This window comes from Onychostruthus taczanowskii, unplaced genomic scaffold (assembly GCF_017590055.1).
Source record: "Onychostruthus taczanowskii isolate IOZ18803 unplaced genomic scaffold, ASM1759005v1 scaffold65, whole genome shotgun sequence".
In the NCBI taxonomy this organism is placed as follows: Eukaryota; Metazoa; Chordata; class Aves; order Passeriformes; family Passeridae; genus Onychostruthus; species Onychostruthus taczanowskii.
Window position 1 is genome coordinate 3,909,025 of NW_024504233.1, and position 26,411 is coordinate 3,935,435.

The window sequence follows — 26,411 nt, forward strand, 5'->3', positions numbered from 1 at the left end:
TTCACTGCAGCTCTCATGTGGGTCCAGCTGCATTCTGGGACACTGCACACTGCTCCCACCTTCCTTCAGATGCCATGCAGGGGAAAAAAGTTTCTGGGGAAATAAGTGCCACCAGATGCTGGAAGCTGAAGCTCTGCTGAAGCCCCTGCTCTACCTGCTGGTGAAAGAGGAGGTCCCAGATGGAGAAGGACACTGGGGACCCACTCACCCCTCCTTATCTCTCGAGTCTCTGATAAAGTGGTATCTGATAAAGCAGCACATGTGCTTTTGCTTCATGATATACCGACTATTATGTCTGCTTTACACTTTTATTTAAGTGAGATGTATTTTAGCCCCTAGCATGTCCCTTCTCCTGTTGTACAGCGTAGGGACAGCTATTAGGGAACCTGTTTTTCCATGAGTTGGCTTTTTTGAAAGGTAGGTGTAGGCACAGAGTTTGTGGTGATTGTGAGTGGGGCTGGCCCAGCCTCATCCCCAGTGGCACAGCTGTGAGCAGCAGGTGAGCAGCACTGACAGCAATGAGCCATGGAGTGCCCAGGGGCACTGAGCAACCACCAAAGGGAGCAGAGGGACACAGGGGCACTGCATCAGCATGGGGGGATAAAAGGCTGGGCTACAGGACAAGAAGGGTGGACATTTGAAGCCTTCTGAAATGATGTTACTCTCTGTGGGTTGAAGCTTTCTGAAGTTGTGTGGTGATACTCTGTGTACTGTGGCTGCCTCAACTGTGACAGGTAAGAGGTCAATAAATGATGAATACTCTTGGCTAGACCTTGCTTATAACTTTCTTTTTTCAGGCTTCCTCATTTGGGGGGGTTTGGCCATGGGTTATCCCAGTAGTGCAGGCATTTGCTCTCTTGTTCTGACTCAGTCTTGGGGCTGTTTTAAAATCACACCAGTAACATCTCTGTTTTGTTTTGTTTATTACATAATTTAAACATTTTGCTGATAAAGTATTTTTTGTCAATGACTGTTCTTTCATATAGCAACAGAAAAAAGAAAAAAAAAAGGCTCCAAAACTTTTGACAAAGGTGAAATTGGTGGCATGGCAACTTCAACCCCTTTCCCTCCCCCCTTTATTTATTTTCTTTCCCCAAAAGACATTTGAAGTTCATTTCACTTTCAGCAAATTGACTGTTAAAAAGTGGCGGTTCAAATACCAAAACCCACGAGCTTCTTCCCATGCCTCTCCTGCACCCTGGAAACCCCCATCCTCACCTCCCCAGCAGTCACATGGATCATCACAGATGATTATTTTCTTCCCATGCCCACCCAAAGACATTTTTCCAAACCAGTCCCGGAGCTGAAGGCCCCATTACAAACCCCTGTCCCTCCCCCCATCCTGTGAGTTTTACTGGGTGGGTACACGAAGGTAAGAGCAGTAGGACAGAACAAACTCCTCATCCTCACCACAGCTAAGCTCCACCATCCCAACCCCATGGATCAGGAAGCCATGGCTTTCCCAGGTCCCCTTCTGTGTACTGGAGGGAGGATCAGAGATGATTTTCACACATGACTCTTTCTTTCTTCCCCCCTCTCCATTGTTTAATTTTCTGTCTTTCCTTGGGGAAAACCCACTCTCTTTGCTCCCACCTCAGAGGTGTCGCTTCCCAGGAGGTTCAGTCCCTCTTGTGTTTTGGAGGCTGGTTGCCACCATTGCTGTTTCTCTGGCTTGGAGCTGAGAAACACATCTGGAAAGGAGGGGACTTTGCTGTCTGGGATAACTTGTGCATTGGGGTGGACAGGCAAGGGAGGCAGACAGAGTGTGTGAGAGCAGTCCAGCGGTGGCTGACATACACTGGGTGTCCCAGGGCACTCGGGGGTGTCACTGCCAGGCGAGCTCTCTGGGGTGGTGGTGGTGACCTGGCTGAAGAGTCACCTGGAGCAGAGTCCCACACACACACTCGCCACCTTCTCTGCTTTGACATCTCCATGTCTCCTCATCCTATGGGATACCTAGCCTACCACCTGGAGGTACCAGAGCTGGCACTGAGGGACTCAGCTGCCAAATTTAGAACAGTTCCCAAACTCATTTCTCTGTGCAGAGGGAAATCCTTGGCAAGGAAACACCTCTTCTAGCCTTTGGGTGAGTCACATCACTTCTGCATTTCTGGGAAGGGCTGTGCCTTCCTGAGAAGTTGTCAACTACTGCTCCTGGAATCCTGTCTGCTGCAAGGACCCCGTGGCTGTCTGTTTCCTTGTTTGTCCAAAGTGGCTTGTTTTTCCATGGATGCCAGCAGCACACAGCAGGTCACCAAATTTAGCACAAAGTCTCACCTTTGGAGCTTGCCTGAGAGCTACTTGTGACCCTTATGGACATTAAAGGGACAAAATAAATTAATTTCACATCTTTCCTTGAAAGACCCTGGAGGACTCTCAGCCATAGGCAAAAGGACTGTACCCAAGGTGATAAAATGTTACAGGGAGCAAAGGGAGTGAAGGTGAGGGCTAAACCTTCCTCATGGCTGTGACCCTCCCCAGGAGCTGTTCAGGGTCCTTGTGCCCTAGGGATGATCAGCAGGACAAGGCCCTGCTCCAGCAACCCTCCTCTCCACAAGACTTCAGTAACTGCTCCACATTACCTGACTTGCTTTTACTGTGAGCATCTCCACTAGGATCCATCCCTGGCATCGGGGTGTACCAGAGGCAGGAGCTTGGCCTGTCCCAAGGGATGTGCAAAGTAGCCATGGCTGGTTTGGGAGGGGGAGGTTATCATGCATTTAATGAACTCTTCAAGGAGAGGCAGAGAGTAGGAGTGGCAGGAGAAGATGGATGGAGCAGAAATGGAGATCTGGAGGGTAGAGGAGGGGGATGGACGTGGCCAGGTTTGGGGCAAATTCTCACCAGAGGCTTTGGCTCACCACCTGCTTCTTTCTACCCCATTTCACGGCCCCATAAAAGGCAGATCCCTTTTTAGATGCTGTGGGATGCCCCCTCTGACACTGGGTAAGAGTAGAACATCACCCCAGCTTCACTTTCCTAGGGAGTGGCTTCAGTTCTTGCAGCTAGGGGAAGGTGAGATGTGACATTCTCTCCGTAATGCTTCAGCAGCAGTGCTTACCAAGGCCTCTGCTGCCTTTTAGAAATGCTCTCTCCGTGGTTTTCAGGGGCAGGAGGAGGATTTTGTTAGCTGGGCTGTCTCATGGCTGGCCTGAGGAGATTCCCCTGCCGTGGGCACTGAGCTGTTGTTACTACTGGCTGCTGCCAACCAGGGTTTTGTTGGTCACTGGGCTGAGAGGCCCAAAGGGCTCACACTAAAGTTACTTAATTAAAAAAAATCCACCCCGATTTATTGAGCTTAGGTTGTGTAAGATGATGCAGAATAGGCAGCCCCTGCTCTGAGCATGCTGGGAAGATGGACTGAGGGGACCATTTCCCAGGAACATGCTGGGAGCACACGGAGCATGTCGCTCCCTGACCAGCCCCTCCTCCCTCCCCATGCACACAGGGCAGGGCAGTACCCCCGAAAAAGAGACCAAACCATTCCCTGGACATGGCTGCACAACAGAGTGTTGGTGCTGGGGGTGAGAGGCAGACACGGGCAGGAGGCCATGGGATGGGGAGAGAGATGGAGACACGGACTGAGAGAGAGAGAAGAGAGATGCAGAGCTGTAGGCAGGCGGGACGCGAGGGCGGTCTCGCTGCGGGGGCTCGGGCACTTAGCCAGAGGCGTTGATGTAGAGCTGGCTCTTGAGGATGTAGTCAATGACAGGCTGGCAGAGGTAATCCACAACGTGTCCATCCCCGTGCTGCAGGGCCAGTCTGGGGGCGTGGGGAGAGAGAAAGGTGTCAGAGCCCACTTGGGTGGGTCAGGTGCCCCTGCAAATGGACAGGCAGGCTGGGGACATCCTGCTGGACACCCTGCTCTGTAGTGGGAGTAGCCCTGCTTCACTCACCTGCTTTTGGTGGAGCTGACAACTGACATGGGGTGGTTTGAGTCATCCTTCACCACCAGGATGTTGTTCTGCAGGGGAAAGAGGAAAGCAGGAATGAAGGGATGGCTTGAAATCAGATATCTGCTGCTCCAGCCTCCCCACCCTGCTGTGTGGTGACCCATTGCTCATCCCATCCATCACCTGAGAGCACCTGACCCTGAGATGCTTTGTGTCCCATGACAAAACTGTCCCCCTGGGTGGAGAGAGACTGTGAGTTCTCTCACAGCCTTCCCTGGCCACAGGTGCACCCACTGACTCACTTTGTACTTGCGGAGTATGGAGGAGTGGTTCATGATCCGCTCAGGGTCTGCTCCATCCCGGGGCACCACCACAATCCCAAACTCCCCGACAATCACCTCCATCTGGGAACAACACAGAGTGTGGAGAGCTTTACAGCCGCCCCATGCAAAACCTGCCACCATCTGCCAACCCCACCCTGCCCTATGAAAGCTGGACCATGGTCTGGAGGGAGATGGTGAGTGATTTTGAGGCTATGTCAACAACCTTTGGCAGAAACATGGAATTATGCAGGCAAATGGTCAGCAGTAAATCAAATAAAAGGCACAAGGTTAAATTCTGTTAGTGGATGTTGAGGTCAGGCTTTGAGGAGAACTTGTGGCAGAAGGAGGTGACAGCAGAAGAAGTTGCCCAAGGTGAATGTGATCTCTGCCTCGCTGGAAGGGCTCATGAGCAGGATGGATGTATTGGTCCTGACAGAGGTCTGAGAGGATTGTTCTGCCAAGCTTGTTTGCCCAAATTTGCTGCTGCATGAGGGCTACTAGTGCTCACACCTCTCTCAGATGAGACAAATCAGGCTCGTCCAAAAGAGCTTTGGGTCAGTAAGTTCAGGCAGCAGGAGTCTATGAGGAGGGACTGCTGCAGAATGCATCTTCTGCCTGTGCTTTGATGTCATTTCTGCATCCTTTGTGCTGGGCTCAGGGCTTGGCTTGTGTCAGTTTTTCCAGCCTTTCAAAGATGCCTGCTGCCTAAATGCTTTAAAAAGTTAAGGATTGAAGATGTGGTAACGGATTTTAGAAAGCTGAGAAGTTCAAGGAGGGAGGTTTGTTTTGACTGACTGCTTTTAGGGAGGAGCTGGGAGGGCCCTCACAGCCAGCATGGCTCCAACCAGGAGCAGCTGATGGGTCAGCAGCCCAGCCCCTCTCCAGGGCTGGTGTTCTCCCATGAAAATATGGCTTCTTCCAGCAAGGACCAACAGTGAAAGGTGTTGATTTGGCTCTAAATATGTTTAATTCCTAACATCTGGACCACTCCTGTAAATACCTTATTTCCTACCTGCATACCTCGCTCTGCTAGGACTGTCATCTGCTTGATACTGGCTCCTTCCAAGGGACAAGGAGTGGGAGCACAGCCTTTGGGATGGGCTTACCCTCCACCCCAGGTGACATCCTCTGCACTAACAGTGAACAGGGTACAGGTTTGGGACCATGGAAGCCCTGTGGAAATGTGCAGGGGAGATGACAGTCAGGGTTGGGATGGAGGAGGCAGTGGAGATGGTGGGCACAGCTCCTGTCATCCCAAGGGATTTAGCGGCTCCAGGAGCACTGGCTGTGGGAGGCAGAGGAGGAGGAGCATGGAGGGGTTTCTGGCAGTGGTGACTCACATCTGCCTCGTTCCAGAGGCCAGGGATGCAGAAGGACTCCAGCAGGTCGCTGCCACAGAGCAGCAAGATGCGAAGCTCTGGAAAAGAGAGGAGAGAAGCCCAGAGGTGGGAGCACAGGGGGCTGAGAAAGAACCCCCTCTCCCCCCCGCCAGCTTTGAGGGTTGGCTTTGCTGCTCAGCAAGAAAATGGTGCTGTGAGAAGTCTTCTGCTCTGACAGGCCCATAAAGATTAATTTATTTGCACAACTGCCCGATAAAAGCCATAAAACCATCCACCGCAGAGGGGTGAGAAGAGGTGGCTACATGGGAAAATGCCTCCCTGTTTGGCATTCCCAGGTGGCCAAAGACTTTAGGCTCTGCATGGTGCTAGTGCCAGGCTGGCTGTAGTCCCAGGCTATGCGTGAAAAGGGTTTCAAAACCACGAGCCAACTCCCCATGCAGAGCTCTGGGTGATGTCTGCTGGGGCTAAAACCCCAAAAAGTCTTTAGAGCAAGAGGCACCGTGGCTGGTCAGGCACCAAAACGTCTCCTGCTGCTCCATGAGGCTCTGCAGGGCTGCAGGCAGTGTGGGCATAGGGTGACACCACCATGGGAGGCCAAGTTTGATGGCACTTAAGGGGACTCTCAGGACAGGGTGCCATGGCAGGTCTGTGCCAGTGCTGGGAGCTGTGTCCCCACTTCACTCCCTTATTTCAGACTGTTGTCTGTCAACAGGACTAGGCTCAGCCCAGTTAGAGCTGTTTCTGTTGCATTCCTGAGCCCCAGTAGCTGGCTCCAAGGTGACATGGTCCTGTGTCTGCCAGCTGTCATGCAGATGCTCCCAAGCCATGCAGCGCTCGCCCAGAGGAGTGGGAGCAATGTGGAGAGGGGCTGTGTACTTACCAATCTCCTCATATCTCATCACTGTCCCCAGGTTGGCATTTTCATCTGAGAAAAGGCAGCAAAAGAGAGGTGCTGGTGCCCAGCCTCGAAGAGGGGTGGGGAGGAAGGGTGGGGAGTGGGTCTCTAGAGGTGATGCTGGACCTTTCCTCTACATACCCACAAAGGTGAAGCGCTCCATGGGCGGGCGAACGCAGCAAATCCGGCTCAGGCTTTCTCCCACCTTCCCCAAGATCTTTGCTAAAGGGGAAGAAGGAAAATTCATGGGAGGGAGGCTGTGCAATTAACCTGTCCACGTGCTTCAGCCACCCTGGTTCTGCAAAATGCTCCTGTGCCTGGGTGTGCAACTACTCCCAGCATTTCCCAACAGCTCCTCATGGTCTTAACTCCCAAGAATCCCCACTGTGCCTTGAAGGGACCAGCTAGACAGATAAAATCATGAAGAAAATCATAAGATGTCCATTTTTATGGGATTTAAGTAATGTTCCCTCTTCTCAGCTAATTCTTTTATGGTGTGCATTCCTCTGTCTCGTCCTACAAGTGAATCCCACTATATCATCTCTCCTGCCAGTTCATCCCTTGGTACCAGGCAGCCTTTCCTTTTGTTGGTCTCACTGCCTAGACATCATCCAGCTGAAGTCCAAGGAGATTCACAGCCATCCTAAGCTGTTCTTGTGTTCTGCCCTTGCTGTGCTGGATACTGACTCCTGCATCACACCCCTGCCCCACCCTGGACTTGCTGCGCCAGGACTGATGAGACGCCTGTCCAAAAATAAGGTGATGGAGCAGTGGTCTAATATTTGGCATTCCTGGCTGGAGGTGGGGGTAAGTAGCCACGCCTCCCTTCCCACCCCGCCCCACGTACCCGCGGTGGGCTTGCTGGAGACGTTGTTGTTGTTCTGGTAGATGTTCTGCGAGGACTCGTTCTGCGGCTGGCCGATCACAGGGGTGATGGAGGGTGTGTTGACATTGGAGAGGATGCAGCCAGTCACTCTCTGCAATCAGGGAAGGATGTAGTTGGAACAGTGTCTTCACCCCAGCACCCTTGCAAAACCTTTCTGACCCTGCAACAAGCCTCTGCAGTCCTGGTTCAAGGTTACCTTTTGTCACAGGTACATCCCAGCCACTTTAGGGTCTCCAGTCCCATCTGACCTCACCAAATGGGCCTGGGGCTATCAGGACCCTGTGGATAATGACTTGTGTTTAAGGTGGTATCACCTTTTTTGTGTGGGCTAGCAAGGAGCATACATGTCCTCTTCTCCAGCCATCCCAGCAGGAACAGGAAGGTATCACCAGCAACTACCTGGCTTCAGCACCACAGTCCCTGGATGCACTGGACATCCTGCTGGGCTGGCTAATGCTCCCCCTGTGCCTCCTGTCTGGGCTGTCCATGAGTTTGTGCAATGCTCTTTCATCCATTCCCTGTCTTTGGTTTTCTTCCTATATCTGAGTGTACCAGCAGCTCTGCCACCCCTGTCACCCAAGGGCAGTCACCTTCCTCCTTGGCTTTCAGGACTGCCTAGAACTTTTCCTCCTGGGGTTGTGCTCCCTGGGGACTTCTCAGATGCTGAATTTTCCTGTCAAATCTCTCTGTCAGGTTCATAGAGTAGTTCTGGCTCAGCTGGTGAGCGGGGAGTCCCTCCCTCAGCGAGGAGGGAGCAGTGTGTCACTACTGATGTGGTTTATGCCCGCCCCTGCTTTGAGTCTGCCTTAAGCCCTGCTGCCCTCCTGGTGTTGCTGGGTCCAGGTTGGCTGCTGGCTCCAGCTGGAGGACTCCATTTCCTTCTGCCATCAGGGCCCAGACCTCAAAGCAGCTGTGACAAGGTCTCGCCCCTCCCAGGTCTGGATTTCACTGTGTTCCTGCAAGTCTTCTCGCTCTGTCTCTGATGTGTTTTGATTGTTGATGGCCATGAGCTGGGGAAGGGCACCCCCACCCCTGCACTGTCCCCATGCCCTCACCCTGGTGCACCCACGGTGTGGGGGCTGCCTCACCTTCATCAGGTCACGGTGGTGCTCCAGCACACTGCAGGTGGTCTGCCAGGTGTCCTGGTAGCACTCCCAGGGGTCCACCCTGCCGGAAGCACAGCAAGGAAACAGTGTCACTCATGGCCACTGCCTGGAGCTCCTGCCCACGCCACCTCCTCCCCACTGGGCTGGCCAGCAGTGCCATGAGCAGTCATCATCAATCCCTGAGCCCTGGCATGGACCATGTCCCTCCTCCAGCCCTTCTGCACTGTGATCCCTAACAGCTCTGGGGACCTGAATGTCTGCCTGGTCATCTTTCCATGCTTGGTACCCAACTAACCAGCTTTTTTTGGCTCGGATGTGACCGTGTGTGTCATAACCCTCTTTCTGAGGGCAGCCCAAGATGCTTCTGGTGTCACTTCAAGCACCAGATGCCACATGGCAGTGCTGGGAAGGTGAAAGTCTGCAGGCTGGTGCTACATGTGAGGACAGGGGAAGTGCCACAGCACAAGGCTGGAGTGAGCCGAGTGACTTTGGGTATCACCCAGACACCAGAGGCTCAGGGAGGGGCTTGAATGACTCCCCAAATCCTGAGGGCTCCCTTGAAGGGCAGTCTAACCCTCCTTGTCTGTTCTCTGCTGGACTGGGAGCAGAAGGTCTCTGATTTTCAGTCAAGCTCGGGCTGGGAGAAAATGGAGAAAATTCATCCTGGAGCTCTACCAGCTGGTGGCATCTCCACTTTGCATGCAGGACTTTGCCCCCACGGCGCAGGGAAGGGGCAGGGGCTGCTGGTGCCAGCTCTGCATCAGCCACCCACCTGATCCAGTCGGAGGACTGCACGGCCAGCTGGCACATGGTCAGGCGGTGCCGGCTGGAGACCAGCCCCTGCACAAGAAGGGGAAGAAGAAGAGTTATGAAGCCTTATGCTCTGGCCAGCCTGGGCTTGCAAACACTTGCAAACCCTTCCTGCCCACAGAAGTTTGTTTAAGCTCCTGTTTGCTGGCGGGGAGCAGTCTCTGCTGGGCTCAGCCCTGGCTACGTGCTTGGGTGGTGAGATTTGCTCAGCAGCACCACTCCAGACCTGTGCTCCAAGGGGGCCAACCTGAGGGGCTGGTTTCTTGATGAAATTCCTCCAGCTTTCAGGAGACAAGTGAGCTCACCACTCCTAATTTGACAAGTGCTTCTAAAGGTCACTCATTTGCATAATTTCAATATTCCCGCCCCCCCCCAAAACCCCAATTTGCTTTGAAATAATTCAAACTAAAAAACCCCCACTTAAGGCATCATCACCACGACCATTTTGGATGGGAATGTTTGTACTTTGGCTCATTTTAGGGCCTCACTGCAGTTTTTATCTAAACAGCGAGAGGTTTCATCCTCTCCCTTCTCTCCGCGGCTTTCCCAAGGTCGGGAGCTGCCCCAGGCAGAAGAGGGCCATGAAGGGACCGCAGGTCAGGCAATGCTGCCCAGCGCTGAGCCCTAGTTTTGCAGAAGCCACCTCAGAGAGGAGGCAGAAGGGCAATGGGGCCAACGCACCGTTTTCCCGTAGGAGTCGTGCACGGGCGAGACGATGCCACCGATGACAATGAAGCGTCCGGTCTTGTGCAGGTAATCCCGGGCTCGCTCTGGACAGGGGGCAAGGAAAAGGGTGGAGGGGGGTTTAGCAGGGCCCAGCCAGCCCCTCCGCAGCCACACAGCTGTTACACCCCTCCCTGGCCTGTGTCAGCACCTTGTGCTGCCCGTGTCCCAGCTGTGCTGAGAGGTGTTCAGTTTCAGGCTGGTATTTCCTAAAGGTGGCATTTGAGGATAAAAGTGCTCGTGACAAACTGCCAAACCCACCTGATCTCCTACATGTCTACCCCAGCTGTTGAGACAGTAGCAAGGGAAAAGAAGACATGAAGGTAAGAGCAAACAGGCAGGTAAGATTGATGAGCCATTAGAAAGTTAACTTTTTCTTCAAGGTCTACAAAATATTTTGGATTTGCAAATAAAAGGAGCATTTCTGAAATGGAGGTGGTGATTTCAGGATCCATCAGCCATCCCAAGATGTCACTGTGCATCACATCTTTCAGACACTGAACTCAGTGTCTGGCACTGCCCTGGGGGATGGTGAGAGGTCCTTCCTGAGGGGCGGGTGTTCCCAGTGGAGCAGTGGCTGTCACATCCCTGGAAGTGTCCAAGGCCAGGTTGGATGGGGCTTGAGGCAACCTGGGTTAGTGGAACATGTCCCTGCTCATGGCAGGGGCTGAAATGGGATGAGCTTTGAGGTCCCTTTCAACCCAAACCATTCCAGGATTCTAAGTCACTTTTGGGCAAATTTTTTTTCCTCCAAATTTTTTAAATTTCTGCTAGGGAATATTATTCAGTTACTGTCAGTTGAAAGTAAATTAAGGAAATATAATTGCCATGCACTTTTTTCCCCCCCTTGAGGGCATTGAGCAGCCTCAGGCCTCTGTTGACAGCCTGTGGGAAATTTGCCAGCCTTAATATAGCCTCTTCCTCAGACTCACCTGAAATCCTCACTCTGGCTGCCTTCCCAGCTCTTGTGCCTTGGACACACCAGCCTCCAGAGAGGGAAAAGTGGGCTTAAATCATTTGATTGGTGCAGGGAGTAGAATTTGATTGCCTGAATTGGATGCACCAAAATTATCCTTCCTGCCCTCAAAATCCCATGAGAGCACATGCAGCAAAACACAGTATGCTTGGGTTTGGTTTTTTTGCACAGGTAGGGAGAAGCAAAGATTGATGGATCAGCATTTCCCTTTTTATCATAATGCAAATTAAAATGCAAATTACAAGAAAAAGGAAATTCCCTAACAAAAAAGGTACCGTTGAATTTTAAATGAACACATTCTTTCATTATTTCCTGATTTGCCCTGACTTGACTTTCCCTGCCAAAGGAAGATTATAAACATTGATCTGTCCCTCTTCACTGTGACCCCTTTATAAAATGCATCTTTCAGAGGGGCTGAACTCTTTGCATGCAAACTCTGCTTCAAGCTCTCAGGGGTGGCCAATGGTATTAATTTGCCTTGAGTTCTTGTTGGCAAAAGCCAAAGGTGTTTCCTGGCTACCAATATCTCAAGGTCTGTATTTAAACAGTCTGGCACCCTCTCCATATCTTCAGGCAATGTGACCCGTGCTGCTGGCATGTCATCTCAGCTCCAGCTCCCACCAAACATCCACCACCACCTTCTGCCTTAACAGAGCATTTCTCCTGCAGAAAACAGGCACTGGCACAGGATGCCCTGAGAAGTTTTGGATACCTCATCCTTGGAAGTGTCTGAGGCCAGGTAGGCAGGGGTTTGGAGCAATCTGCCCTAGTGAAAGGTGTCCCTGCCCATGGCACTGATCTGAGAGGTTGTTAATGGCCTTGCAGCACTCAGGGGAGGTTCTGCTGCTGGCAGGAGAGGGGTGCTGCTGCTCTGTATTGCCATCAAAACTGCTCATTGGGGTTTTAAGCTGCACAATCTGTAAAAATGAGGTTGCTTTCAAGCTGGGATCTGCATTTCCAAGAGCTTGTTGTCTACCTCAGAAGCACCACATGTAATTTAAATATGCTTGGAAACAGCAACATATTTATTGACAATTAAATCCCTGCAAGGGAAGTATTTGGGCAAATGTGGGCTAAGAAGCAGCAGTGTGGTGTAGGGAATGGCAAAACCTGCCTCCTGGCTCTGGCTTGCCCACAACTTGCAGAGCACCCTTTGACATCCCAGACTGGCCTGCTCTCACTTGGTTTTGGGGCAGAGCACACTGTTTGCTTGCAGGGCTGTGTCTGCCAGGAAACTCTGCAGCTTCACTTGTTCATACAACCATCAGCTAAGCCAGTCCTCACAGCCCTCCACTTCAAAACAAAAGCCTTTGAAAAGATTGCATTCTCTTAAATAACACCTCAAATCCTGTTTGGAGAGCAGCTGTGTCACTGGTAGGGCTGGCATGGTGACAGGAGCAGCTGTCCTCACTGCTGGGATGGTGGCAGAGGATTTGGGGCAGGGGACACTGTGGCTTCAGGGTGACAAAAAGAAAAACTCTGAGGGCCTGTAGCATGTCCAGAGAAGGGAACAGAGCTGGGGAAGGGTCTGGAGCACCAGGAGTGGCTGAGGGAGCTGGGTAGGTGCTCAGCCAGGAGAAAATAAGGCTTAAGGGGGACCTTCTGGCTCTCTGCAATTCCCTGGTGGTGGAGCCAGGTGGGAGTCAGGCTCTGCTCCCAGGGAACCAGGGACAGGACAAGAGGAAATGGGTGTAGATGGGATATTGGGAAAAATTTCTTCATGTAGATGGTTGTCAAGCCCTGGCACAGCTGCCCAGGGCAGTGGAGGAGTTCCTGCCCCAGAGAGATTTAAAAGTGGAGGTGGCACTTGGGGACATGGGTTAGTGGTGGCCTTGGCAGTGATGGGTTAAGAGCTGTACTCAATGTAAAAGGTATTTTCCAACCTAGATGATCCATTATTTTGTGATTCTAAAATTGCAGTGTTAGTTTGCAGCATCTACATGTGTCCTGCAATCATGCTGCTGTGTTTAAAGCTTATTTTTATTTTTTTTACAGTTTGAATCTCCTTAGGCTGATGCACCCTTCAGTGGCTAAATGAGGGCCAATAGTCCATCATAGCAAACCTGTCCTGATGTGTTAGTTCATCAGGCCTCGAGCCCTCCCCTCTGCACAAGGCCAGACAAAACTGCTTTAGCTCTTGTAAGAGACCTCAGGGGTGCTGGTGGCTCGTGGCCCACCCTGGGCTGAGGGTGCAGTGCCTCCTGCCATGGTTTGTGCCCCTGGCACAAGCTGCAGGAGTGGATCCCAGCAGCAGTCATTCCTCTGGGTTTCTGGAAACAGGGCGCTGGATTTTGTGGGTCATTGCTTCAAATGCTGTGGCTGCTTTGATCTTGCAGTGCTTGCTCCAAGCCCTCAAGTCCATTTTTTCAGAAAAGGCCTTTTTCTTTCACAGAAATTGTTATGCCTTTCTTGCAAAATATGCTGCTTGTGGGGGTCAGGCTCATGGTCTCCTTGTAGACATGGCTAGAGCCAAAGACACTGCAGCAGGTTGGTATTCCTGCTCTCAGGTGTATTCCTTATGGTCAGCTGTCTGCAGCTCCCAGCCTTCCTTCCCTGCTCGTGCAAAGATTTTTGCCTGGGGAGAAGTAGATTTTGGCCTGAAAAGTCCTAAGTCTTTGGCATCTTTGCTCCACTTCTCTGACAATTAGTTGGGTATCTGGCCCGTTTGTTGTCCTTGAGCTCAGCCCTCTGCCACAGCTTCCCGTCCCTTTCCCAGCCCATTTCTTGCCTGTTGAATACCTGTGATGTGCAGAGATTACACCAGACCACAGAAAACCCCTCCAGTACTTTATATCCTGCCACACCAATGCAGGGATGTCAGCTTGTAAACGCAGGGCTCATTCCTTTTCTGGAGTAAATAGTCCATAATGCTCCAGGCAGCCTGGATGGCTTTTAGACATTGTTAACACAAATAAACTTGGGGCGATGGCTCTGCCAAGACATGCATTAGCCCCCTGGCAGCCTACTTGTGGCACGGGAAGCTTTCAGCCATGGCTCTGTGCCTGGCAGCTGCTGGGTGACCACAGCCTTGCTGTGCTGGGGAGGGGAGGGACAGGGGTGACACTTGAACCCATCCCAGGCGCTGGTGACACTTTCCTGCTTTCCCAGCCCGGCTTTGCTCACCTGCCCTGCAAGTGCACTTCAGGTGTTTTCATCTCTGCTGCTTTCCTGAGAGATGGTGATAGGGAAAGACCAGTCAGAGGATATGCTACAGGGCTGCAAAACTGAAAAGTGATGGTTTTGTCCAGTTTGAATGAAAAAATAGCATCCTATTTCCCCAACAGGAAATCAGTCCTTATTTAAGACATGTTTCTTTTTGGAGGTTCTCCCTGAGAATATTTAATCACAATGTTTGGGCTCCTCTGGCAGGGCTCCATCACCTAAATTGATGTTACTGAAATCAAATATTCCTCATGCTTAATTTTTCAAGGTGTAATTTCAAATTGTATTTGCTTTGCCTTTGTACCTGGTTCACCTGCACCCCTAAGACTTCCTTTTTTTATATTTTTGTTTTTCTTACAACAAGTAAGTAAAGCCACAGGCCAGCTCTGATTTATGCCCTTCCCCCCAGAGAGGATTGAAGCTGCAGCTTGCTCACACTGTGCCAGCTCTCTGAACACACACACAAAGTAGCAGGGAGGCAAGAAAGCTCTGCACAGCCTTCATTGCACAGCCCTAAGAGTTGGGACAGAGAAGCTGCACAGCCACAGGTGATGGAGAAGGCAAAACCATTTCCCCAATGTCTCATTTTTATTTTCAGCAATTTGGCTTCTGACATCCTTGGACAGGAGGTGGGACATGGCCATTAAAATCCCTTCTTCTGCAGGAGAGAGTGACCCAGATATGCCAGCACACTTTGTTTTATTCTCAAGCTAGCAGCACTTGCAGGACCTAAATGGTGCTTCCAGAGCTCAGTGTGGGCAAGGAGCCAGCAGTTACTCTCAGTCTAATTGAATGATGTGTATGTATATAGATATATATAGGTATTAAAAAAGAAAGCCCCTTCTGAATGCCAAATCAGGGATGTATTCATCAGAGGTGTCCTTCTCCCAGAGCCCAGCTCTCCTGCCTACCCCAGAGCCTTGTTCTGGGTCCCGGCCAGTGTCCTCACCCACTGTCAAAGCTTGCTTAGAGCTGGGAAAACTATTGGCATCTCCCTTCCCTGGGCTCTCAGAAGAGACATGTCTACCCTGGTTGCTCTTGAAGACAGGTCCCTCTTTTGGGAAGAAGCAGGAGACTGATTCTTCACCGTGGGGTTGGCTCTTCCCAAGGCAAGCCTGGGGAGATGCTAGTGTCCCACTGACCCAAATAACCTCGTGCTCAGTGCCTCTTAGACAATTTCAGTCAGATTCTCAGGAGACTTCTAGCCGGTAGAAAAATCCCATTAAGCCCCCTCATGATTTTTTAAAAAGATTTTAATCTCTGAGCTAATTGTTCTGTTACACTTTCCCCCACCCCATTAGTCCATAGCTGTACCCAGACACTGTGGAAATAAAAATGGGAAGGGCTTTGTAGGCACAGAGTTTGTGGTGATTGTGAGTGGGGCTGGCCCAGCCTCATCCCCAGTGGCACAGCTGTGAGCAGCAGGTGAGCAGCACTGACAGCAATGAGCCATGGAGTGCCCAGGGGCACTGAGCAACCACCAAAGGGAGCAGAGGGCACACAGGGGCACTGCATCAGCATGGGGGGATAAAAGGCTGGGACAAAGAACAAGAAGGGTGGATGCTTGCAGCCTTCTGAAGTGACTTGGTGTCACTCTGTGTGGGTTGAAGCTTTCTGAAATTGTGTGATGATACTCTGTGTACTGTGGCCAACTCAGCTGTGGCATGTGCTGCGACAGGGCTTCAGGTGCTGCTGCACATTAGCTTTATCAGCTTTTCATAAGCACAAAAAAAGCATTGGCCACTGAATGCCTCAAGGTTTGTGGTGGAAGTGGAGGCTGTGAAGGGCTCTGAGAGGTGATGCTGCAGGACCTGACCCTGCCAGGCACCCAGGTCCCCACCCGTTTCCAACTCAGAGGCACAAGTGGTGACTAATGAGACTCATGCTATCACCATCTGTTGACCACTCCTGACTTCAAGCAGCAAAGTGAAACTAGGTGTTTAAAACTAACTAACTAACTAAAAATAATAGAAGTAGGAGACTGAGTCACAGTAAGTTGAGCTAGAAATAGCAGAGCATTTCCTGGAGCCCCAGCTAGATGGGGCCTGGGCAGGGGACCTGGCTGGTCCCAGAGAATCTGGGTCTCCTCTATGGAGCTGTAGAGGGACAATAGAAATAGAAAGTGAAGACATCCTATTTTTCCCTCTTTTATCAGAACTGAAGTATTGCAAGAGTCAGTGTGTCTGAGAAGTTACACAGGAGTCCAGGAAGAAGAGCTCTCGGGCCCTAGAGCTTGAGAAGGAGCATCTGAGGAAAAGCATGGCAGAACAACCCAGGCCAAGATGCTTTTCCCTGCTGTAGCTGCTACTCCTGCTGCTATGGAGTGGGAGGGAGCAAGCAATGCCCATCAGGTCACAACATAAGAAGAAGTACAAGGAGCTGCTTCTTGAGTTGCAGTGCCAGCAGCTCCAACAGAAAGGGACTGAACCCTTTCTGGAACTGAACTGAACTTTTCTGTGATCAGCACAGTGCTGCCATTCTCTCCACTGACAGAGAAGCAATATAACTTCTTGCTTGGAGATCTCACTCTGCTGTCACAGGGAGAGCAGGAACGTTCTCAACACCATGCTGGATCTAACCTGAGGTGTGGGTGGACATGTGAAATACCTCCACGAGGTGTTCAACACCTGGTATCTCAGAGCTCTTGGGGCTAAAGAGGTAAGGGAAAGCATCTAATGAGGTCAAGGCAATTCCTACAAGATAGTTGGATGAGGCTTCGAGCAACCTGGTCCAGGGATTGTTGTTGTAACAAGATGATTTTTAAGATCTCTTCCAAACCATTCAGTGATTCTAAAAATGGATGAAGAAGAGGCCCCTAAAGAAGGTTTTTTGAACTGTCTTCTGCAGGACAGCACTGAAACAATGTGCTTAGAAGTCCTTGGAGAAGGGTGAAGCATCTCTAGGTAAGATGATTTTTTTGTATGTGTGGTATTGAAGTGGAAAGTGAAAGGTCATGTGCCTTTCCCTGTCTGGTGCATTAGCTGTCACCCCACCCAGCAAAAGGGTAGCAGCAAAAGGCAAGATTTTCAAAATTCTGCCATGGTTTTGTATATCACTTTAGTCAAAATGTGGATAGAAAATCCAAAATAGGACAGGCACCTTAATTTACATCCCTGGAGAGGTCACAGTCCCCCTCTCGCTCAGGGAAATTGGTGTCACAGAGTGCCTTGAAAAAAAATGAAGGGGAAATAAAACCCCAACAGATTTTCACACTTGTTTTCCAGTGCCCTAATTTCCCTGTGGAAGCACTCTGTTTGTTTTCATTTCCAAGCTGTTGTAGCACATCAAAGGCAGCGCTTTTTACATCCTGGCATGTGTGTTGCTGCTCCTTCGGGCTGACACGTGGCAAGATCACAATCCTACCAGAGCAGAGGATTTATGGTTCTCAATTCCCCTTGTAGCAGGGATGAGGAGCCTTTGTCCAGCTGGTCTGGGCTGCCTCCACTTGGAGCTGACACCCGTGTGTCTGACCCAGGGCTTGCCTTTCCTGGCAAAGTATCTGAAGATGCTGACCTTGTCTGGGATCGGTGTTGGCTGAAGCAGGACTGTGCAGGCAGAAACATCCCAGCTACAGAAAGGCTGGTGAGGGTGTGGGGTGACAGAGCCATGGTAGCATTTCAGGCTCAAGGTGACACCAGAGGGATGTCACATTCCCATTACTGCAGCTGTGTAGCAGTGAAACCCTATCTCTTTGCAGACTCATTCCCAAGACCCCATTTTCCCCAAACAGAAACATCATCCATGTCTTTGCACAAAGCAAAGGTGCCAGAAGCACAGTTATGTGTTTAAGCATCCCCAACCCAGCTTGTCCTGGGAAAAGTGGATTTTCTGCTTTCCCTTGCCAATGAACCACAGAGAAACGTCATCTCCTCAGGGAAGGCTTAAACTCAATTAGGTGCTCTTGGATTTTCAGTGAAAATAGAAACCTTTGTGTAGCAGGGGCTGTGCAAGTTCTTCCTTGCCTGGCTCGGAGATGGGTTCTCCACCCATCCCATGGGGATCTCTTCTGCCTGTGCCTCCTATTCCAGCCCTGAAACAGGCTTATCTCAGTTAATCTTCTCCTGGGGCAAGCCCTACAGTGGCTTTTGAAAATGCATATTTCTGAAGAATCTAGGCTTTTCTGTTCCCAAATATTGATTTAGCAAATTTCTGCTGTTATGACCAAGATACATCCAGTGGCTCAGGCTTACTGAAGAACACTGATGCTGAAAAAGGAGAGGAAAAAGAAGTGTTTCTGAGCCAGGTTGCCTTTTCCAGCAACAATAGTGTTTCAGTGGAATGAGAGCTTGTGCCTTGGCCCTGGTTTGTTTTCAGGGTTGTCATGGGCACTATTGACTTTCTCCACACAGGGTATCTATCCCTGCTTGGCTGGGCACTGGTGGCATAATGGAAATGCTTGGATTAAGGGGTTATAGATACCACGGAGGGCATGCTCATGTCAAAATCCAGAGGTGCCCTGGCTTTGTCTCTATCTTATGCTGATTTTTCAGTCTTTAGAGGTTGTTGGGTCTTCTCAGGGCTGCTCTGGGCTCCCTGGTCCCAGGTGGAGGTTGAGGTTAGGATTAGGATTAAGGGTGGAGGTACGTGTGCTGCACTTCAACACAGGTGGACTTCCTTGGCTCAGAGGACCTCTTGCAGCCCCCCAGCCTTGCTGCCAGAAGGGATTTTGGAAAGCCAGAGCATTCAGAGGTGAGGATGCCCATTTTGGGCCAGTTGCCACTCAGATGCAGGAAGATCAGCACAGTCATGACCCACTCCTACCCCTGGCCCCCATCACTGGGGTACCTGACCCACAGCAGCCTGGCAGCAGAAGGATGTGGCTCTCCCCACTGCAGCACTCAAGCAGTTAAATGAGCTGCCCAAGGATACATGAGAGATGTGGGCTGCTGGTGTTTAGCATGCAGCTAATTGATACCCTGGCATTGCACAGGCTGATGTTAAAAAGCATCAGAGAAGACAGTGCAGGAGGTGAGAGCATCACAGTGAGTGCAAATGTTTTTTAAATAGAACTAGAACCCCTGTTTCCTTCTTGAATGAGGTTGTAGGACTGGATTTCTCACTGCCAGGTTTGTTTATAGTCGGTGGAAGTAAAAGAAGGAATGTGGCACATTTTGGGAGGTGGCATTATCATAGAGCCAATGTGATGTCTCAGAGACTGTAATAAATACTGCTAAATATTTAATAGCTCATAAATGTTTTAAAAGAATCCCTGAATAGTTATTGATGGAGTTTAGTCTCTTGCTCGGGAAAACTCCTCACTCTGGGTCACGAAGAGGAGATGCTTGAGATGCAGGAAGCTGATGATAAAGGCTGTGAAAAATGAGTCTGTATGGGATGCAGTGATGGGAATGTGACATCAGCTGATATAAAACGTCCCCAGAAGAGCCATGGGAGCTGCAGTCCCGCCGGTGCTGCTTTGTGCTCCCAGCACAGCACCCGGGTATCTGCAGTTTCAGTGTGTTTGGGGCAGGTGCTGGCTGTGGAGGTGTGCTGGTGACACAGGGCTGGCCTGGCGGGTGTCGCTGCCCCGCTGAGCCGGGGGCACTCGGCGCTGGGCACAACTCGCCTTCCCAGACCCCTCGTACCGAGGAAAGGCTCCGGCTGCTGGCTGTGATTGCAGCGGCTCGCGTGTCAGTGGGAGCTCCTGTGCTGTGTTGCGGAGGGGCGAGCAGGGATGCCGCAGTCTGACACATCACCCCGGGTGTTTTGAGTGAGATCTGCCCTGGTCGAGCCATCCCCACGCTCTCTGGCGGTGCTGCTGAGCTCCAAAGCCGGGCGGAGCTCAGCCAGCCTCTGTCTGTCCGTCCGTCCGTCCTCCCGGAGCCCCGCGGCACCTCCCGCTCCATCCATCGATCCCTCCCGCTCATTCCGCGCTCCGATTTCAGCCGGGGAGGAAATGGAACCACGAGGCAGCCTCAGAGGGGCCCGCGCTTCTTTCTCATGTTGCACACGGCAGAGCAAAGTCTCTCCCAAGCTCCTGACAAGCTTTTGTTAGACGGAGGGGGAAGGAATTTTGCTTCTGGACATCTGCCGATGTATTCTTATTGCAGCAAAGGGAAAGGGTGAAGCTGTCAGGCCGCTCAGGCATTTCTGCCAGCTCTGTCCCAGGCAGCGACGCTCTCATTAAACTGCTCTGCAGCTCAGTCATCTCAATCAAATAGGAAAAAGTGATTCTTGAAATTCAGGATATTAAGACAGTACATCATTAACAGAAGCCTCAGCTCCTGCCTCTTCATCCCTCTTTACTTAGAGACTCCATCCTTTCATCTCAAATCCCTTGCTATGGGATGCAGCAGCCCTAGGTGCTGCTCCTCTACAAGGATTGCAGTGGGTAATCAAAGAGCAGCCTGCTGGGATTTTTAATTGCTCAAGTTTTCTTAAGAACTAAGCAAGAGGGTTTTATGTTTGATAGCAAAGTCCTCTTTCATTGTTTTCCACCAGAAATGTTTTTTACCCAACTGTTGGTTGGGATATTAACTCTTTTCAATAACAGATGTGCACAGGACCTAAGGAAAATTTAATTAGACAAAAAGGAAAGAGTGGCAGGGATTTGCTGACTTCCAGGATTCAGGCTATTTACTGGCAGTGTTTTTCTGTGCAAATCCAGGTCCTGGGCCCTGTTTGAAATGAGGTAGGTGGGGAAACTCCATGGTCAAACAGGTTTAAAATATCTGAGATACCAAAACTCTCTCTCAGAGAACCATCTCACAAATCTCTTCCCCCCCAGAGAAGCTGACCTGGAGCAATGCATCACCCCTTAAATCCACCTGCAAGAGATGAGGTAGTCTGGATACAGGCAGATGATACAGATTTGATTAGGATCCTCTATTTGCCATCAAGTGCTTCATAGTACCCAAAACCCAGCTGTTAAAAAGGCAAGTACCTGTGACTAAGTCAGATATGTTCCATTTTTTAGGGGGGTTACCCAACCTGCTGCCTCTGAGACCAGCTCTGAACATGCCCATGGACCCCAAACTCTGCATTGCTGGACTCTGTGGGCACTGTGCATCCAGAAGGGAGGAAGGAAGGAAGGCTGAATTCTTCCTGTGCAAGAGCAGGGAAGCCCCAGTGAAGCTCTGCTCCTTGCAGGCTGATAAGCAGAGGTGCAAAAGGGAATCAAGGGGTCATCCAGTCCCTGGAGATGACGCTGTTCTTAGAGCTGGGCAGAAATAAAACTGTGGTTGATGAGCAAGGCTTTGTGAATGAAGACAGAGGTTTGCACATGAAAAAGAATGTGCAATGAAAAGAATGGATTGTGAAGAATTTCAGAACTTTAAAAAGGAAAAAAAAAAAAAAAAAAAAAGAAAAGTCTAAAGTGCCAAAATAGGAGGTATGGGTAATTCCAGAGGGGCCTTTCTTCTATAATTGAAGAAAAATTAATTAAAGAAAATAGAGGGGAAAAAAAAGTCAGTATCAAAACACAGCATGTTGATCAACCAGATATAATTTCACTCCACCAAAACCCTCATTTTGGTTTGAAGAAATCATCAGAACAATCCTCCAATTCTCACATATGCACAGGACAGTACAAGCCCTTTGCACTGCAGAACCTACAAAAAAACTACTCTCAGCACCTTCCTTCCAAATCTAGCTATTTTTTGGCTGTCTCCAACTCTGAAACACCATGACAGAGAACCTGGAGCTCCTGATCTTGTCTGGTGATGCCTTTGATCCCAGCATTTTACCCAAGACCATCTTCAAAATAAACAATATTTTTTGATTGAAAATTTGCTTTCTACCTTGCTCTACAGAGCTACCTTTTGGTTTTCAAGATCTGCATGGTTGTACCAGGGCTCCCTGAGCTGGGGCCACACGGGGAAGTGATTTAATTGTCAAAGCAAGCACGAGCTCATTGTCTGGCAGAGTGCCAGCATGGGCTGTGGCGTGTTAGGAGAGCTGCATGGATTAGGTTTTGCTTTTGACGTTGGTGCCTTGGCTTTTGTCCTTTGGGTGGCATTGCTTGCATGGGAAGGGGGGAGGAGGCAAACTGTGAGGAGGCCAAGATGGAGGAGATGCACTTTAGAGAGCAGAGCCCACTGCTGGGTGTCTGTGCCACTCGGCGTGCCCCAGGGCTTCGTGCTGAGACCCAAAGGCAGTGTGGGGATGTCTCAGAGCTTCCCCTCCTGAGCTGGCTGCAGGGCAGCGGGGAAAAGCAGCAGCCCATGCTCAGTGCTCCTCTGAGTGGCACCAAGAAATGGAAGTGAACAGCTTGGGGCTGGTGTGTGCTGGCTGAGGTGAGCAGGTGGGCTCCCTGCATCCAACACTGGTGGGGGTTTTATCTGGCTTTAGTGCAGGACTTTGTTCAGAATTCTACCTTTCTTTGATTATTAAGATTTTTTGATTGGGATCTGCTTTTTCTTTTCCATATCTCCTTAGGCTATGAATGAAGTTTCATTTTGGGTTAAAGGCCACCAATGTTTGTGTCAAGCTTTGGAAACAGCCTTTGCCCTCTCTGTCCTTCTGTCTTTCCTCCCCACCACAGTAACATCCCAAACTTTTTCTCATAGCCACATAAAGCTAGAAAATACAACTGAAAATTGTGATTCAGAACACCTCTCAAAGCACAGCTGATACCACAAATAACTAAGAGTGTTTTCAGGACTATGTGGGTGTTTGTTTCAACCCCTTGGTAGGGATGGCTGTACATGACTGTGTCTCACCTACTTTTCTGTTATATGTCATATGTCTTAGGCAAAGTATTAATTTATATGTATGATACTCATTTTGTGTACACAGATACAATTCAGCCTCATTTGGGGAGCCCTAGAGATCCAGAATTTTAACTGGAAGGAGCTCTGTTGCATTAAGTTCAGCTGCTCACAAGGTTCAGTGGTGGGATGCAGTTGCAGATTTGGGGTTGTAAGAAGAATCCCAGCTTTCTGGAATCCCAGTGATGAGTCTTAAATTCATATGACTGATGGAAAGAATAACTCAATGGAAATCTTTCCCCCACTAGAAGAGACTTCCACATAATTAACTAATCCCCTATTCAGGCAAAAATCCTATGGGAAAAGGTTGGGTTTTGATCTGAATAAAACATGGTAAAATCCACACTGAGGAAAATGATGGTTGACATAAAATGGTGTGTTTACAGTGACATACCTGAGCAAATATTGTTCTTCCTTTTGGCTTAATTAGTGCCATTTGTTAAAGAGATAAATTATCTTTCTCTATGCTAAGCAAAAAATCCTCCTATTAGGTTCTCAAAGCCCAAATATTTGTCTGAATGATGAAGACAATATTTTTGTCCAAATTCAGCTGTTTGAAATGCATCATTTACAGGATACAGCACTGTTTTGGTTGGACTCTATACTGCAGAGCTAGAAGAGTAACACAGATTTTGGTTTAGATTCCTATGGCTTCACAGGATTACACTTTTAGACTTGGGGAGAAGTGTTCCTCAAACAAAAATGGTGAGGTATTTAGAAGATAAATTCCATGTCCTTTCCTCATGGAAGTCTCATTTATTCCTATCAGGTATCTCAAGTATTGTATTCCAGGAGCTCTACAGGACACATGCATAGAAAAATTCCACATCAAACCACCCTATTTGAGCTAAAACTTGTCTTCCTGAAAGATGTCTGGGTATTCATTTACAGCCTTCCTGTGACAGAGAATCCGCCAGGTATCCAGGTACTTTCTCATATTACTTGATTACCTTCACTCAAACCCACACAACAGATTTGTAGCTTGAGGTGGTTGTCTGATCCACTCTTGGCATCTCACCCGTACTTGTTGTGCTGAGCAAAGTTGCCCACTTTCATCACATGTCACATATCCCTCCCCTAAGCAGGTCAAGATACCCTTTAACATATTTAAGGATGGATCTAGACTGAGCCTCCCTAGTCTCCTCCTATAAAGCCTGGCTTCCAAAACTAATGTAAGTCTTCTCACTGTTCCTCAGAGAAGGGTTTCGCTAATGCTGTACATGAAAATAATATAACCTTTCTTTTTCTGCTTGATATTCCCCCGCTCATATCTACCAGGGTCACATTTGCTGCTTTATTTACAGCACCACACAGAGTTTGCATTCAGTGGGTTGTGCACAATCCCCCTCAGTCCTTGGCACCACTGCTGTGTGGCAGAAGACATTTGCCTTTTGTTTATATTTGAAGTGTGTTCTTCCCCGCTGGACATATGACTTTGCCTTTGACTTTGCTGTTGAACAAGCCCTTTTTATCAAACAACCAGAGTTAGGCAGCACAACTGCTATTCTGCCCACTTTGGGGTCAGGGCCACTTTTTACCATCAGGGATTACATATTTTCTTTCACATCTTTGATAAAGGTACTGAGGAGTACTAAGCAAAAAGAAAATCTTACTGCGAGTCTATAAGAACATGCACTGCATACTAATATCTCACTGATCCTTAATTTCTAATACACATTTTGTTGCTTGTTGTTAGTCCACTGAATAAGGACCACATGGATATCCTTACTGTTACTTAATCAAAATAAGACTAAATATGAATTACAGAAATATTTTTCATCAGTGGTTGCTTCCATCAACCAAGTCCTTGTAATTTAATTTAATAATTGTTTTTATTTTAAAATAGTTCCTCTTGATCCTTGTTGGCAATTTCTTTTTGCTTAGGGGATAGGATTTTTTTAATTTTAGTTTCAAGCATGTTGGTGTCCAGGCCTACATTTTGCTGGCACTTATGAAATGGAATAACAATGTGATCCTTTGCATCTAGAAAAGCATCATTTTCTAACCTGATGTGCAACTCATTATGTTCTACAAAAACAAGGTCTGATGCAGAAATACCCCAAGCTGATTTCAAGTATTTTTATATAGTTTATATATTTAGAAACTTATATACAGCTTTTAGAAACCCCAGGGATGCTTCTCCGCTGGTAGCACACGACCTTCAGTATCTACTTCCCAGCCTTAAATCTCCTATCAGACATAAAGGCTGAATCCTGTCTCAGCACTCCGAGGTGGTCTGCAGTGGGCACTTCACCCTCCCAGGACTCCTCCACAGCCAAGAGAGCCACTGTTTGCATTGGGATTTCCAGGCATTTTGAGCTTTACCCAAACAGTGTCTACGGCATGTCAGACCGCCTTTGATGGAGACTGCCCTTCCTCTCTCCCTCCTTCCCTCCCTCCTGTCTTGCCAGGCTGTAGCAGTGATTCCAGCATCCCCATCATCTGTATCATCGCAGGGACGCTCGGTAATATTCATCATCTCACACAAACGTTTCCCGTTCCTTCGACCTAGTATCAATCTAATGGTTGAGTACTCCAATATCTCCATTAAGTGTATTTTTGTTGACTTTTGCACCTGGCTGTGGCCGCTTGGTTCCATCTCCTCCCTGGTCAGAGGAAATGGAAGTGCTGCAGCGGCTGCAGTCTCGCAGACCCGAGGACGAATAGTAGCGGACAAACAGCGCCAGGACCGACCCCGGGGGCTGCGGGGCGGCAGCGTGAGAATGTGAGTGCAGAGAGGGGACCCCTGCCACCCGAGGGGACAGCCCCAGAGGGCTGGGGACAGCTGCCAGCCATGGGGAACAGGTTCGGGAGGCCGCGGCGGTCCCCGCCCGCGGCGCCTTCAGCACCAGCGGCCGCGGACAGCGCCCGGCCCCGGGAGCGGAGCGGCGCCGAGCGCGCCCCGAGCCCCACACCGTCCCCCTCTGGCACAAGTCGGGTGCAGCCCCGGCGCTCTCCCAGGCCTCCCCCGCCAGCCCCGCCGCCGCGGACACTGACCGAACATCTGGATGTGCCCCTTGGTGATGGGGTTGAAGCTGCCGCAGGCCAGCAGGATAACGTGGGTCTTGGTGGTCTCGGTCATGGTGCGGCCCTGCCCGGCCCCGCCGCGGTGTGAGGCTCGGTGCGGCTGCGGGAGGGAGGAGGGCGGAGGATGGAGCGGGGCCGGGCGGGAGCGGGGGCGGCGCCGCGGCTGCGGGAGCCGGGCCGGGGCCGCCCCTCGCCGGCACGGCCCGGGGCGCGCCCCGCGGGTCCTGCACACGCGGGTGTGCGTGTGCCCTCGTGTGCGCAGCCCACGGGCACGCATCCCTCCGGCGGCACACGGGGACGGGGCACACAGGGATGGGCACACATCCGCTCTGTATCCACTCACACTCGCGGAGGAGCAGCAGGGACACGCTGGCATCCCCAGGTGCGAGGAGATGTAGCGGGAGGTTTAGCCTGCAGATGAGGATGCTGAAGGGTGACCGTGTCACGCCCTACAACTCCCTGAAAGGAGGGTGTAACACGGTGGGGAGTCAGTATTTCCTCCAGGCAACCAGCGACGGGACAAGGAACATAGTCCTAGCCCAACAGACCGGAAGAATTTCTT

The 26,411-nt window shown here is 50.2% G+C and overlaps 1 protein-coding gene across 1 annotated transcript; it reads right to left on the bottom strand.

The window, feature by feature from the left end:
- Positions 1 to 3,264: 3,264 nt before the first annotated feature.
- On the bottom strand, positions 3,265 to 25,904 carry NMNAT2 (nicotinamide nucleotide adenylyltransferase 2). Its single transcript, XM_041420751.1, has 11 exons — positions 25,820 to 25,904; positions 9,935 to 10,023; positions 9,216 to 9,283; positions 8,426 to 8,504; positions 7,299 to 7,428; positions 6,593 to 6,673; positions 6,437 to 6,481; positions 5,557 to 5,633; positions 4,196 to 4,297; positions 3,897 to 3,964; positions 3,265 to 3,762 (listed from the first exon to the last, which is right to left on the bottom strand). Exons 1-11 carry the CDS (start codon positions 25,902 to 25,904, stop codon positions 3,660 to 3,662), a joined length of 927 nt encoding a protein of 308 aa, XP_041276685.1. The 3' UTR covers positions 3,265 to 3,659.
- Between the last annotated feature and the right edge of the window lie 507 nt (positions 25,905 to 26,411).